Source organism: Marmota marmota, unplaced genomic scaffold (genome assembly GCF_001458135.2).
Source record: "Marmota marmota marmota unplaced genomic scaffold, marMar, whole genome shotgun sequence".
Taxonomy (NCBI): domain Eukaryota; kingdom Metazoa; phylum Chordata; class Mammalia; order Rodentia; family Sciuridae; genus Marmota; species Marmota marmota.
Window position 1 is genome coordinate 279961 of NW_026000139.1, and position 15824 is coordinate 295784.

At 45.5% G+C, this 15824-nt stretch overlaps 1 protein-coding gene across 1 annotated transcript; it reads right to left on the reverse strand.

Moving 5' to 3' along the window:
• Window position 1: 1 nt before the first annotated feature.
• Window positions 2–14792, reverse strand: Mlec (malectin). The gene is made up of 5 exons (XM_015505159.2): window positions 14397–14792; window positions 7629–7807; window positions 6712–6888; window positions 6551–6608; window positions 2–5413 (listed from the first exon to the last, which is right to left on the reverse strand). Exons 1-5 carry the CDS (start codon window positions 14620–14622, stop codon window positions 5184–5186), a joined length of 870 nt encoding a protein of 289 aa, XP_015360645.1. The 5' UTR covers window positions 14623–14792; the 3' UTR covers window positions 2–5183.
• Between the last annotated feature and the right edge of the window lie 1032 nt (window positions 14793–15824).

The following is a 15824-nucleotide window of genomic DNA, read 5'->3' on the forward strand; positions in this document are numbered from 1 at the left end:
GTGTCACTGCAAATTGTTTATTAAAACACAAAGCAATGGACAGTGAAAAAACATCCTGATTTTTTACTTTTTGGTGGGAGTGGGGTGGGGCACGGAAGGGGCAGGGACAGATGGAGACAGCCCAGAAGGAAAGACAGCTCTATCTACCCCTACTGCTTCCCTGGACAGCCAGGTTCAAAGCCCCTCAAGTACATCTCACTGTGCTGCTGCTGTTAAGTACATACTGTGGCTACAGGCAAAGAGTTGGTTTGGCATCTGCAGGGAGAGGATGGAAAATCAGAGTAGAAGCTACAATGGCTACTAAAAACTGACACATTTTCTCCGATACTTGGTACCAAAGAGAGCAGCCAGGCCTAATTTGGAGGGTCAGGCAAGACAGCTTAGGCCAATAATGGTTGAAGAGGCTGTCATGAGCTCAGAATGGGTACCTGATGGTAGCCTGGGAGAAACTGATGGAAGGGAAAGGTAATGTTCTTTAAATCCGAAGAGGGAGCTAACCCAGGGTCAAATTTCTTTTCATTCCCTGGATCATGACACACCAGAGTTGTCAAGAAAGTCTCTTTACTGGTTTTGCCATATTGTCTCTCCCTGCCAATTCTCCCCTCCCACCTGGCAACTCGGCTCTCCTTTCCCGACAGTTGTCCTTTGAAAGGACGGAAAGCGCACTTCAGTTTGTTGTTGTTTTTCCTCATACTGAAATAAAGCACTGAAGCTCAAAATAGAGGTGAGAATGGAGTTCTTCTTTTCCCAGTGCTATGTGCTCCCATCTCACAAGACTGCCTGGATATGAGTGGTGCCAAGGCCCTCTCTGCCAACTCGAACAGGCACTACTGTTTCCCTGGCTGCCAGCACAATCCTGGCTCCTTGTTTTTATACTCCTGGGAGGAACTCGTCCCAAGAGATCCATCCTGCTCTTTTCCTGCCAACCCAGCCAGTCCCCAACTCATCTGCTCTTATCAAGATGATTTGGCCACCCAAAGCAAGTGAGACAAAGGCAGCTTGAGGACGACAAACCAGATCAACAGCAAACCACACATGTGCAAAAGAAACCCACCCTCACTAGGCAGCTGACCCACTGATGCCAAGCTTACAACGTGGGGAAATCTAACCCTCTTGCTTCAGAAGAGGTCCAAATACAGAAAGAGCCTAGCTCAGACTGAAAAAGAAAATTGCCCTGATCTCTCTGAAGCATGAACATTAAGGCTTCTTTGCAATTTTCTTAGAGCTCTTTGATCCCTAATTATATCTTTCCCTACAAGAGAGGAAGATTTCTTCTGAGATTCTGAACAGATGCTGAGTGTTTCTGGTTCTGCTTCAGTACACTCTCACTTAGCCTTACCCCAGTCTCCTTCCTCAGAGGCCACAGCAGAAGGCGGCCCAAAGCATACTTCCCCTGGCCCAGTCTTTTTTTAAAAAAAACAGGACCATTTATAAGTTTCTCACTTGGGAAAGCTCACCTACTCTCCTATATCCTTTTGGAGAGGCAGGAAGGACAATGTTACATGTTGTCGCTTGATGCCATTAAGGCTCCTCAAGGCAAGAAGACACTTGAAAAGTAGGCCAGCAAAGGGGAGGGGAGGGATGGGGAAGCAGCCCCATGGCAGGGACTGTAAGACCCCTGCCCTGACCTGAATCTAGAGGGAATGCCCACCCTGGCTCAGAGCAGGAGAGGAAAAGGCACTGTGCTGACCGGGGTAGGTTCATCCTCAATCCCCAGGGAGGGTAGAGAACCTGCTGATTCTTTCCTTGGGCTTCCCGAGGTGAACCAATTTCTAGGGAAAGGGATCTAAGTGCTAGGACAAGGAAAATACTGCTGCTGTTTTCTGAAATTCTCAGCTGAGATTCTAGAAGTCAGGGCCAGGTCTCCCTAGGAGAGGCTAGGGGCAAAACAAAAAGGAAGAGAAATTCCTTAAAACAGAAGCTTCTCCAAAAAAGACAAAAGTCAAACCACACTTCTAAAACTGGATCCAACAGTTCCCAGGCACAGAAAGGGGGAGGTAAGCCTAATGCAAATTTTATCCCACCTCATCAAAGCCCACATGACCTCTAGCGTGACTGTATCCCCTCAGAGAGAGCAAGAGAACTCGATCACACCTTTCAACAACAAGGTGGCCCTGCAGGTCACAGCTGGTCCTCCTGGGAGTCTGATACCACGGAAGCTTAAAAGTTATCTTTTAAATCATCAGAACTCAGGGTATCCACTGAGCAGCTTCTCCTTAGGAAGGAAGATTTTTCAGAAAAAACAATGGATTTGATTTACAGGATATGGACCCCACAGTTTCTTAATTTTTCACTCAGCATGAGTAAGATCCAAAATAGTCCAATTAGAGACTGGATCACTGACCCAAATCAGACCAGACTACAGATTCAGCCTGTTTCCAGCATTCATCTTTGCATGGTTTTCTACAAACTGCACTAGAGCCATGCTTCTGGCAAAAGGAGTTTCACCCTGGCTATCTGCTCTTTAGCCAGTAGGGCTCTATGGACCCTAAAACCCTGGGACGGCATGTGATGGAATAGAAGAGCCTGGCCTCTCCTCCCCAATCAGCCCCAGGCAGACTCCCTACAGTACAGCCCAGCCTCAGTCCTACACTAGTTCAAAATACAGATGGAGAACAAACAGTGCAAAAAGCAAAAGATGAACAGAGTAATTCTTGACATGTACAATACAAAAATAAAAATAAAGCATGCCCCATTCCATCCCTTTAACCTAAACTTCATGTACCTTTATCCCTTGGAGGAGCAAAAAAAAAAAAAGCTTTCAAGTTCAGCAACATGAGCCAGCTGTTGCTAGCACTAGGGTGGGCTTGGTTTCAGGGGAGTCTATCCCAGCCCCTGCCATAATTCTCCCCATTTCCTCACTTCCCCTTTAATTTTGTCAGCCATAGAAAGATGTTCCTTCCTTTTGGATACAACCAGAGAGGAAAGCACCCATTCTGTCCCTGGGGGAAGGAGTAGGCTTCTGGAAACAGGCAGAGCAAAGCTGCTTGGCTTACAGTACCATTAGGAAATGGCCCCAGGAGTCAGGGTTTCCTTCTGAGACAATGAGTCACTAAAGAGATGGGCTGAGGTGAGGAGGCAGGACCCCTCCTTCCTCGGAGACCCAAGCAAACTAACAAACAAGGCAAAATAGAGGCAACAAGTCCTCCTTCATCTTGTCTAATCAATTGGCAGTGGCTCACACCTTTGGGAATTGTGAAAGAACAGAAACCAACACCACTGTCAGAAGCCCAATTAGTAAGGACATCCACTGTCCAGGAAGTTGGTCCCCAAGACTAAGGCTACAGTACCTCAACCTTTAGAAGGGGGCTTCAGGTGCACTCCAGGACCTCCTTGCTCCTCTGATTGCAACCTCAGGCCCCAGCCATCCAGCTGCCTGACTCAGTACCCTAAGACTGAGGCCCAAGTCACAATGAAAATAAAGGGCTATAATTCTCAAATGACTAAACGCTGGCCTGGAGTAATCATTAAGAGCCAAAGTCAGGACATGAACCCAAGAACCACTTACTTTTGTCACATAAGGAACAGTTCAAATATACGAAACTCTTAAAAAACATCTAGTAAGGCAAACTGAAAATCAAACATATTCTAAAAAGATGGGCCTGGCCTGAGATTCTGTACTGCTCCAGCTCAAGCTGAAGCTAATCCTGCTGCCTCCCACCCACAAAATTTCTTTTAGCTTAGCTGGGTCCTCCCTCATTGTTGCCCTAACAGAGAAATGAATGACAGTGATCAGAAAGGAGGAGAAAAGGGAAATTTCATTTTCTGCAGACATTTTTCTAGGGAATTCCAGACAGACACTTAGATGTTAAGGTTAACCTCAGAGCTGCCAGGACTAAGCTGACTGAGACTCTTTTAGCCCCATCACACCAAGAACCTGACTACAACTTGGATAGGGAAATGAAAAGATGGAGGGGCATAATATTAAGATTCATGAGAAAAATCACTGGGCCAATATGGTGAATCCATTTAGTTCCTTGAGGCAGCTCTGGGCAGAGGACATGGAGATAAATGAACACAAAATACTAAACACTCTAAACAGTGGTCAATCACTTAGTAGGGCTCAAGTCTCTGAGGTTGCTCTTAAGTTATGCTAACATAAGCCTTTTCTAATCCAAAGACCAGAAGAGACTTTTAAGGTCAAGTGTTCAGTTGCTGCAGGCTGGAAAGCATCCCTGTCCCCTGGCAGCAAGACCCTACAAAGGGGCCAGTAAAGAACTGCTGGGTCAGGTCCTCCTGGCTGCTGGCTCAGAGATCCAGGGAGGGAGGTACCAACAAGGTGAGGTGGTAGAAGATAAGACATTCAAGCACAGAGAATCCAAATCCCCATGTCTCCTTCCCTTCTTGGCAATAATTTAGTGAGGATGGTTGAAAGGGAGAAGAGATTCCAAATGAGCCAGATTAAGAAAAAAAAAAAAATTGAAAGCTCAAGTCCCCAACAGGCACTGAAATCAAAATGATTTGCTGTGGTGACAAGTCAGAGGCAATTTGAGGACCTGATATGAACTAATTGTCTTGGATACCAGACAGTCCTCTAACTGGCACATGTCAGGGAGATAAGCAATGACAAACTCAAATATTTGAGAAGGAACCATCATTGGATTAATCCAGAAAGGCTTCCAAGTAAGGAAGCGTTTACTTTTCTTTCTTTTTCAATTCCCCCATTTTTTGCCTTTACCATCTGATTTATACACCTTCACACACACATTCTTTCAATCCCAGGACATATGAAAACTTATCTGGACATGACTTCAGAACATACCCAACTCCCAGTGCTGGTCTTCTCAGGTAATTAGATGACATTTCCCTATTTGTTAATTTCTAACCTAAAAAACTATTCTGAGTTCAGAGTCCTTTTCACTCGTTATACAAATAAGGATCCTGGACAGGAAGGACCCGTTTGCCCCAAGTACCCCAGAGAGAAAAGTGACAGCTGGGGCCAGCCACAAAGAGAGGACTAGGACTGAAGCAGGCCTGGGACCAAGTAGTGGATGAGGGCTGCTCTCCACTCACTCTGCCTCTTTTTATCACCTTTACTTTTTGTGTGTGGGGGCTTTGTTTGTTTGTTGGATTTGTTTCATTTTGTTTTTTGTTTTTTATATCATTATGAAAAATACAGAAACCAAAATCAACATGTTTGGTTTCCCACTCCCCTCCACCCTGCTCAGGATGGTCATTTGTTCTCACAACCGGCAGAGGCAGAAGAGGGTTGGAATGAAGACTCCAAAGGCCACCAGGATGGGAAACATGAGGCTGCTGTTGTCTGAGGCATAGGGGTTGGGTGTGCGAGGACCAGACTGCACCCGGTTCTTATTGGTCTGTCTTTTGAGATTAGACCCTTCATCATATTCTTCTTCTTCTTCTTCCTCTTCTTTCTTCTCCAATCCTGGATGAGGCTGTAGCTTTGGTACATCTAACACAAGAAAGAAAATGCCTATTAAGTGAGACCCATAGCATGAAGTAAGACCCTAAGAACAGCAAATGAGCCACAATAAAGAAACTCCTGTGACCTAACTAGGGTCCACAGGAAGGAGAAGTAACACAGATGATCTCCAGCCTAAAGAACAACAGAGTGTCAATAACACTAGTCTTCAGATTTAACTAAAAAGTTGGAAAAGCCCTGCTCACAGAGAAGCTCACTATCTCCCTTCCTGTCCCACATCTTCAGAGCCCCAAGAAGTTTAGACTGGTCAGAGACAATGATCTCACACCCAAAATTTAACCTTTCAAATCCCTCCTTCTTTGCACAAGCCCACATTTCCTGTAGATTCACACAAAGACTAAAGAAAAAAGCTGATCTACAGCGTTCTGGGTTCTAGCTCACACTTCCCCTCTGTCCTACCTCTTCCTCAGGGACTCAAGCACAAAGCTGTCTGGTGTAAGATATCATCTTCCTAGATGCCATCACATCAGAATTTGGGAGGGGACACCAAGACAAGATGATAAGATGTGTACTCAAGACAACTTGGGTAAAGGCACAGAGATAGGATAGGGAAGAAAAATCACTAAGATACAAGTTTTCTCTGCAAACATCAGCTGGGAAGCTGGCAGCCAGGATAATCGAAACCCTAAGCAAGAGTCTGAATCCCAAAGACAAAGAGATATGAATAAATGGACTTTGGTCCCAGTGTACTCCAGCAACACTGGAGTTCTTCAGAACATACCAAAATCCTAACAAAGTCTTCCTTTTGCCTTTTTCTCCTAAGAAATAAATGTCAACAAGAATTGAAATGAGGACAAGTTTAAGGCAATAGCAAATTGGGGTCAGGCACCTCAATGGGAACCATTATTAATCCCAATTTATAGGAAACTTAAAAGAATTTGTCTAAGGTCAAACAGCTGATTAAATAGTAAACATAAGAACACAGATCTTATTTCAAAGCTTGTGGCTAGTACCATGAAATACTTCATCCTCATCCTTGTGACTCTGAATTCCCCACAATCTGGCTTTAAGTGTTTACAAATAATGATCAGCTAAATTATCTCCTGAGGGTTTCCTGAACCATATCTTTCAGCCAGAGTCAGAAAGCAAATCAAAAGCACAACTTACCATCCACTGTTCCAGCCATGATGTAGAGTGCACAGACTTTGGGATTGTCATAATACCCCTAGGAAATGGGGAAGAATGGTCAATCCACACAGCAGCCAATATGTTATCCTCACCCACTCTTCTGAGCCATTCCTCAACCATGAGACAGAATGGGGCATTACCTTGACAAACTCAATGTAGAGTTTCCCTGTGAAGGTGGACACTTCCCCCTGTACACTCAGCTTCCCCTTTCTGATGCTCATAGGGATGATTTCATCGTGAGCTGTGCTGTGTCCAACACGATCAAAGATATCCAAATCCTTCACCACGACGTGGCCATTTAATCGTACATCAAATACCTTCAAGGATTAGAAAAAGAGACTATGTCAAAACCATCAGCTTTGTACCTCTTCAAGGAATCGGACATTATGCACCTGCCTGGGCTTCAAGTTCAAAATTAATTTAAAAAATGATGGGTCTGGATATACTCTGGGGTGGCTAGAGTCCTTTACCCAAACCAAACCAAAACTATGTTCCATCATTGCCATGGCAGTAGCATATTTGCCTCAAGAAACAAAGAATAAAAACAAAAATCTCAGCATGCAAAGAAGGAAATTCACAGGAAAACACAGAGGAAAAGGAAAAGGCTAAAAACAAGAAGGCACTGAAAATCAAGGGAAGAGAAGTAACCAGGATGGGCTGGGGTTGTGGCTCAGTGGTAGAGCACTTGCCTCACATGTGCGAGACACTGGGTTCGTTCCTCAGCACCACATAGAAATAAATGAGTGAAGTATTGTGTTCAACTAAAAATAAATAAATATTAAAAAAAAAAAAAAAAAAAAGAGAGAAGTAACCAGGAGGACCTTAACAGGATCAGTCAGTTGCCAAGAACTAGGATTCTAGCAATGCTCTCTGTCACCAACCCCCAAGGCAAGTGTGGTCACACAGGCAATGGGACACAGCTTTCTCAGATGCAGAAAGAATCCGGCTTTTCCTCAAAGTTCATCTGTTCCTCCCTTCTGGGAGGCTCTGACACTCTGTGGCCCTATAGCAAAGGAATGTCCAAGAGTATCAATGTCTCACTAAGTTAAGACCTTACCTTCTGCTGGGACTGTGCAAAGTAGACCTCTGCAAATTTCAAGACCAGCACATAGTCCCCCTCCTCCTTGATGGGCACTTCATAGCCAAAGGTCTCTTCATTGTACCGCTCTGTTTGATACAGGATCTGGTCCTCTGGGTTGGAACGCAGAATTGGCAGTTTCATGCCATAGTCTGAAGCTGGGAACCAGACAGAAAGCACATCAGAGGCAAGATATAAAAGAGTAGAGACCCCAGAACTGTCAGAGGCATTTCTGAGGTAATGCTAATAACCCTTTCAGTAGGAGGAGCCACCTCCTCTGCACCTGGCTCCAAACAGAGCTCACACAAAAGCAAGAATCAGATAGCCATTGCCAAGGAAGAGCACATGAAAGAAACTCAATACTCATTCCAATAGCCCCTCTAACCTTCACAGGGGAAGGTTTCCCCTGGCTATCTGGAGAATGAGAACAAGTCTAACTCATTATGTGAAGAAAAATGCTATGCTGGAGGTGCCTGGTTCCGGAAGAGGGAGAGTTTCAGAAAAACCCCCTGAAACCAGGGGATGGCCAGGAACTCTAATCAAGGTGACTGAGTTCAAATGTTTTTTCTTAATCAGAAAAATTAATCATCTGGCTGGGTGCGGTGGAGTACACCTGTAATCCCAGTGGCTCTGGAGGCTGAGGCAGGAAGATTGTGAGTTTAAAGCCAGCTTCAGCAACTTATTGAGGCCCTAAGGAACTCAGTGGGACCCTGTCTCTAAAGGGCTGGGGATGTGACTCAGTGGCTAAGCGTCCCTGAGTTCCATCTCTGGTTCAAAAAAAAAAGAAAAGAAAACTAAGCATCTAAAACAAACTGGACGGGCTGGGGTTGTGGCTCAGCAGTAGATCACTTGCCTAGCATGTGCGAGGCCCTGGCTTCAACCCGCAGCACCACATAAAAATAAATAAATAAAGATAGTGTCCAACTAAAAAATAAATGTTAAAAAAAGAGAGAATTTAAAAAATAAATAAATAAATAAAACTGTGGACTATCTGGTTACAAAAGTCATTTTTTTTATCATCTTTACTATGAATAATATCCCAGCTTTACTTGTTTTTTCCCAAAATTTCATTCAAAAAGTTTTAATGCTGGCAAAAAAAAAAAAAAAAAGACTCACAAAAAAGAAGGATGGAACTCTCTAATTTCCAATAGGTTCAAGCACCTTGCTACCCACAGACTCATAAAACTCCAACTCTTAAACATTTCCTAAATTAAACCAACAGAAGAAAACAGTTCTACCAAAGCTCCAGCACCTACCACAGCACCTGACATAGTAGCCACTCAGACCAATATAGGTCTGTTTCCTCACCTATAAACTCAGTGTTGTTTGCTGAATGAACAAATGGCAACAAAGGAAGTACCTACAAAGCAGAGAAGTCATGCCCTGCTCACCAGGAGTCTAGAGCATCTGCAGGGAAGTCAATCTGCCAAGGTCCTACTGATACCTCTGGCTTAAGATGTCCAAGTCCTGGGGAGACACCATTTCCATTTCACAAAAAGAACAAGGAACAAGGTAGAGTAAACGTACAAAGTTTACCTTGGGGTCAGTATCAGAAAAGTCAAAAACCTCTATTGTCCCCAGGTCTCTCCCAACCTCGGTAGAAGATAAGTTGTGTATTCGCGTTTTTCCCACACACAACAAACTAAACTATTCCACAAAATATCACCTTCCAGCCCCCAAAGATAATACTTCTGTTTCCTCCTTCAGAGAGCAGCCTGATTCCTTTATCCTACAGATACTTTCCAGTGTCCCATAGTTTACTTTCCCAACTACAGACAGATAGTAGGGTAGGGTAATTTTTCCTCCAGCATGGAATTAAGACTTCAAGACTGGGGCTGGGGTTGTGGCTCAGCGATAGAGCATTCGCCTAGCACGGGCGAGGCCCTGGGTTCGATCCTCCACACCACATAAAAATAAATAAATAAAGACATTAAAAAAAAAACAAAACAGAATCATCTTTAAAAAAAAAAAAAAAGACTTCAAGACTGCCTTCCAATCTCACATGGTGACCCTGAAGTCATCTGCCAACTAGATCCTTTGGGAGATGCCAAGTGTCATCCCTAGAGCTGAATTACCAAAATTTCAAGGAAGAAGACCTGGCAAAAGGTAAAAGATTAACCAAAAGACCTAGTGGATGAGGTCAAGCTCTTAAAAAATAAACATAACTGTAACAATTCCTGTAAATGACATTAGCCATGAAATCAAAAGAACTGATGAGACAATGGAACAGGAAACTCATTGCATTTTTGTCTTCAGACATTTTTCTTCCTATTTCTCCTCAAGAAATTAAAGAAGGGGCTGGCTGGGTGGCACACGCCTGTTATCCCAGTGACTTGGGAGGCTGAGACAGGAGGATCACAAGTTCGAGGCCAACCTGGGAAAAATAAAAGTCACTCAGTGGTACAGTGCCCCTGGGTTCAATCCCCAGTACTACAATAAACCAAAAAAAAAAAGAGAAAGCCCCAAATGTTTCTCAGCCTCAAAGCACATTACCCCAGGACACAAACCTAAAAAGACTGAAAGACTGCTATTTCTCTTCCAACTAAGAATGTCCTCTTCCATGAGGACTGTGATCCTTACAAATTTGGAACATTAACTAGATTTGACTTATTCATGCACAGAAAAATTTGTGCATGTGTAGGGAATCTTTTTTTTTTCCCTTTGCCAAACAGAAAAAGTGAGAAACCAACAGTAATGTAATCTGTGGCAGTCTCAGTCTCACAGTTAAAAAAATTGCTATGTGAACAAAAATTATTTAATAACCTTGGAATTACCTTTAAGTGTTTTCCCTTTAAAGCCCAAGTGACTGTCCTAAGAGATTTGCCACATGCAAAGTTGCATTTGCCTAAGTCCCAAGAGATGCAGCAGCAAAAAGGAAATGTCTTCCCTCCTTAGCCTTCATGTCTTCATAGCTAAATAGATTTCTCTAAAATACAGTGGAGTGTACAGTCAGCACACTGCTAAAGTTGACAGAATACAGCTTAAGACAGTTAACCAAAAAGGAAGGAGGCCAAAGGGCCTACATTATGTCTGCTGCTTCTTAGTTCTACAAAATAGAGCAGCCAGGCTCCTTGGCAAATTCAGCTCAGGTTTTAGAATAAGGCAGGCCTGGATTTGAACCCTGGCTCTGCCACCTAAGAGAAGCTGAACAAGTTGTTTTTTCTAGGTCTGTTTCCTCACCTATAAAACAGAGTTGTGGTAAGAATAAAAGCACTTGTACCATTAAAATAAATAAAGTAAAAAATACCTGTAAAGAGTTTAATACAGTGCCTCACACAAAGAAAAGCATAGACAGACAAGAAGGTACACGAGCCAGGAAAGGATATGCACCCAATATGCCCTAAATAAATGTCTCTGCTCTATAGAGAATTTAGAAAATGGACTAAAAGGAAAAAAGAAGCAATCAAACTAATTGGAAAACTGCAGCTGGGAAGCACAGGAATTAAAAGCCAGAATGAGCAGAAACCTGTTCTACATGAGACCACCACCATGAAGCACTTCTTGGTGCTGCAAAAATCTCTCAGTACCTCAACACTAGGACTCCTGACCACTAGATTCTTTTGAATCACTTTCTTTGTCAAGTAAGACTAGTCCCTCAAGAATTCGTCTCAATGGGCAGAAGCAAGGAACTCAGTGATTCAGGGACTTAATTCTCTACCTGCAAACTTCCAGCACTCAGAGGGCCTGCAGATGAAGCATGCCTGTTAGGTAACAGTATAGGGAGACAATTCTAAACACATTCTACAAGAGAGAATTCTAAGCAAATCAAAGACAGCGGTCTGTCTCTCACCCTAACTTTCAAGCTCCTATCTTCCCAAGGCCAAATCCTTCCCCAGTCCAGGAAAGGGTCTTCCTTAGGAAAACAGAATTGGTAATTTGATAAGCTCAGCTCCTCAGCCAGCATCCCCCGCCCTCCAGCCATGTTCTGCCCTATTTTTAATTCCATGTAAAAGGTCATCAAGCAGGAAAAAAAAAAATAGTGACAGTTTACCCTACTACAGGAGGATTTGTAGAGTCATGTCAGAGATTTCTAAGGTATGAGAAGTATTATTAAGAGGGAAAACAAAGCTTAGAGAGGTAAAGTAAGTTCCTCAAGGTCATACAAGTTTAGTAAGTATCTTTCTATGAAGCGGAAATAGCCTCCCTCTATAACCAAGCCAAGTTCTGGGCCCTTAGGCCAAATAATCAGGTCTTTCCCTAGTCAGAGTCAAAAGGGATCCAGAATAACCAAGAAGAACCCGTATCGTGTAGCATGCCAAAACCCCAAGGTAAGCACTGCTGAACTACTTTCTATACTTCTATCTGTTGAAGCACACAGATTGAAATGCCTTTCCCAGGCTATGAGCACTAGTTATCCTCAAGGCAGAAATGAAATTCAATAAACATTATAAAGTGCCTTTGAATGCATAAGGCACCAGGTGCCCTGGGCCACTCAGTTACAAGAATGCTAAACTACAAAGAAATTACAGAGAAACAGCAAATTCAAAAGCAGGCCAAACCCTTATCTGGACAAACTTGGCAACAAGTACCTGAATTCATTTTACACAAAATGAACTTTCCTCAGCATGGTGAAAACAATATCACAAGCAAGTGGGAAAAGAAATAGGGCCTACGGCTCCTACAGCAATTAGTGTAAATAGCTGCACAAGGCAAGGGTCTCCAAATACCTGGCACACCCTTATCCAAACAGGGCCAAAGAAGGAAAGGCAGAGTGAACAGCTGCACTTCCCTTGTGGGGCTGACTCCTAAGTAAAGAAGAAATTAGAAAGATGATTCCTGAGTGGAAGCTTAAACACATCTCAGTCCCAGACCTAATGCCAGAAAAACGCTACTCTCAGGAATCTGGTAAGCCCAAAGTTGCAACAAGGTGGTCCAACTCTAACCCTTTTCCCCATCCATTCCTTAAAACTGTTCAATTCATACCCAGACTGGAAGACAGGGAACCTCCATTTGAAAAAAAGAAAAAATGTCCAAAGGTTCACATTGGAAACAGGACTCCAATATGCATGAGCTTTGGTAGGTCTCATGTAATTTCACCTGCTACAATAAACTCCAAAAGAACTGCAACCATGAGCCAATAACCCAAGGACAGCGAGCCTGGCTCACTGCTGACCAGACCGAAACAAAGACAAAAAAACACCTGCACCAGCAAACTAAAGCCAGAATTTCTGAATAAGATCAGTACCTGGGGATTAAACCTATGTGGTGTTGGTCAGCTTTATCCACTGCCCAAGAGACCTATTAGAACAATGTAACCAATGTAGAGCCTGGTATCTGCTAAGTGAGAGAAACCACTTACTCACTGTCCTCACTACAGTTATCTCAAGAGGCAAAGTCCACAAACTGTTTGTAGTTTCCTCAGACCTCCTTCCTCCCCGTCCAGACCACAGGGAAAGAGGAAGGGTCCAGGATAGAGATAGCAATGACCTCCTGCTATGAAGTCTGGCTTTGGCTGTGCAGGACTGAAGCCCTGACTCAGCTCAACCCAGGCTACTGGGATCTACATGCCAGGGCTAAACAAATTCCAAGACAAACACAGAACTTCAGAAAGAAGCCCTGTGTCCCAAGATCCTCAGATGTATGAAAGCAATAAACTTCTAATATAATAAACTTCCAGGAAACTGCAATTAACTTGTAGAAACTAAATGCAATCCCTTAGTAAAGGCAAGAGCCAGATATGGACATCATGGAAAAAGAAAAGTCTGTCTCCTAGGTTGTCTAGAGTGGCATATTGCCAGTTGGGCAGCCTCTTAACCCAGCGGATAGTATAAATCTCCTTCCAACACATGAAGCAAGGAACTTCCTTCTTAAGCCTGTTTTCCAATTCTACTTACAGAAGAAATAAAGAAATCTGAGAGCAGATTTCCCCCAAAGAGTGGTCTGCAAATGAAGTATCTCACAGCAACTGATACAGAAACCTAGATCTCAGCAGCGGGAGATCAATCTATTTGATCTGGAGTGAGGACCAGGAATCTTCATTTTTAACTACCTCTCCTAGCAATTCTTACACTCACTCTGAGAACTCTGCAGCTCTGTAAAAGCCACTGTTGCTCAACCAGTTTAGACACACTTTTCCTAAAAGCAGGAGTCAAACCTCTTAGGATCACCCCGGGTAGGTGGTACCACACTATAGATATTCAGATCTTACCCAGGATGACACAGTTGACACATTGCCCCCAGACTCACGTGCAAGATGGCTTCAATATAACTACTTCTACCTTTGAAGTACACATATTTGCTCCAAGGGAGGGCGGGGGAGAAGGCTACAATCAAACTTTCCTGGCCCATCCCCTTCAAAGATTCCTTGCTATTCTGGCTAAGAATCAAGCACGGCTCCTTTAGAAGGGGAGGAAAAGCAGCAGATATCTGGGTCGCAAGAATCTACCAAGAACTGTCTCGATAAGACAGCAGGAGTACTGATGAGTTATAACTCGCCTGGCCTCGAAGGGCAAGAGGCATCTCTGGTCTTTACTTTCCCAGTTTGGGTGGGGGTGAGGGGCTGAGAAAATCCAGGATGCGAGGTCCAAATATAACTTCTCGCCAACTCTCTGCCTCCATAGCTCTTGGTAGCTTCGAGCCAGTGCTAGGCCCTGGGCGTATGACCAGGTCCTTGAGGAAACTGCAAAGAAACTTCACTCCAGAGACGTGGCCCCTAGTCGAGGAACGGGATCAGGGCCCGCAGCCGTCCACCAGCTGCGCCCAGCACCGCAGGCCTGGAATCCCGCAGCGCGGGCGAAGGGCTCTCACCTCGGCCCACCCGGCCTTCCAAAGGGTCCTTGCGGAAGTGGATCCCGTGTACGTCCACATGAGCCTCTCCGCCCGCGTTGACCGCCCAAATGACGCTCTCGGGCAGCCCGGCACCAACCACGCCGGCCACGCCGAGTCTTGGCTCCCGGAGCGACGGCAGGAGCATCAGTAGCAGCAGTCGCAGAAGCGCCCCAGCGGCTCCTTCAACCACCCGGGGCCCCAGCATGGCGGCCACCACTGCGGGGGCAGCCCCCGCCGACCTTCGTCTTTGGCCGGCCGCCAGGCCGCCCCCGACTCAGTAAAACAGTGCCACTGGCCGCTCTGCCTCAGCCGCCGGGGACATGTCGCTCTCAGGCCTTTTTCTCAGCCACGGGTGCCGCCTCCCACCTCAGGAACAACCTACCCCGCCGCCCAGCCTCCCAGCCAAGACCCTGTAGCCAATCAGCGCCGATGCCTTATTAATTACCCACCACCCCGCCGGGAGCCGCCCGCCCATTGGCTATCAGACGCGAGAAAAGGCGTGGCCACTCCCAGGCTCCGGTCCAACCGTCGGGCACGAGATGGAGCGCGCGCAGAGGGAGGGAGTTCGGTTGAAGCAGCGGTCCGATGCGGAAGTGGCGGGTGCAGCGCCCAGGCGGCCCCGGAATCCCACAGCTGAATGGGAAAGGTGGCCTGGGGGGGTGGGGGGGAAGGTTTAGTATAGGGCGCACTGACACGTCGCCAGCACTTCCGGTGCTACAAATCTTGGGACCGAATAAGCTCTGGAGGGGGCGTTGCTGTCTTTCCCCCCTTTTTTTCTCAGGGAGAGGCATGAGCATAAGCTCAAGTAGGAGAAGCCGTGGACACTCTCCTGACCTAAGAGACTCAGCCTTTTCTCCGTGTGAGACAAAGGACCCAGCCTTTGCCAACGAGGCCACAGGAACACGACTGAAGCACACGAGTCCCACGAGGATAGGGTCCCGCCCCCACCCCTTAGCGGGCTCTGGGCGGGTGGTAGAGTCCAAGCGGCCGTCCAATCAGAAGGCTCCAACGCAGCGGAAACGCGTGGCTAGGTGAAGGAGGGGTCCGGGCTGCCCGCGTCTCCATGGCGACAGCCTCTGGCCTGACTCTGAACCTGGAGACTGGGCGGGGGCTTCCTCGGCCCTGGCCGGAGTAGAAGTCGCCAGTTCCCAGTTTGAGGACCTGGGTTACCTGGCACAGGCATGACCCCACTTCTCTTCCTACTCTGGCAGTTAACCCGGCGCTTTCCTACACTGGTGATCCCTGCACTTCAGTGACTGCTCCAAACTCCCACTTCTCCAATAGGAAGACAGGCGCAGAGAGAAGCTGTGTTGCCAACAAGGGGTCTCACCACAGGTGCAAAACCAAGGCAGAAAACTATTTAATAATTTCGTCCACAAGTACTTATCCAGTCCCTACTAATAAGGT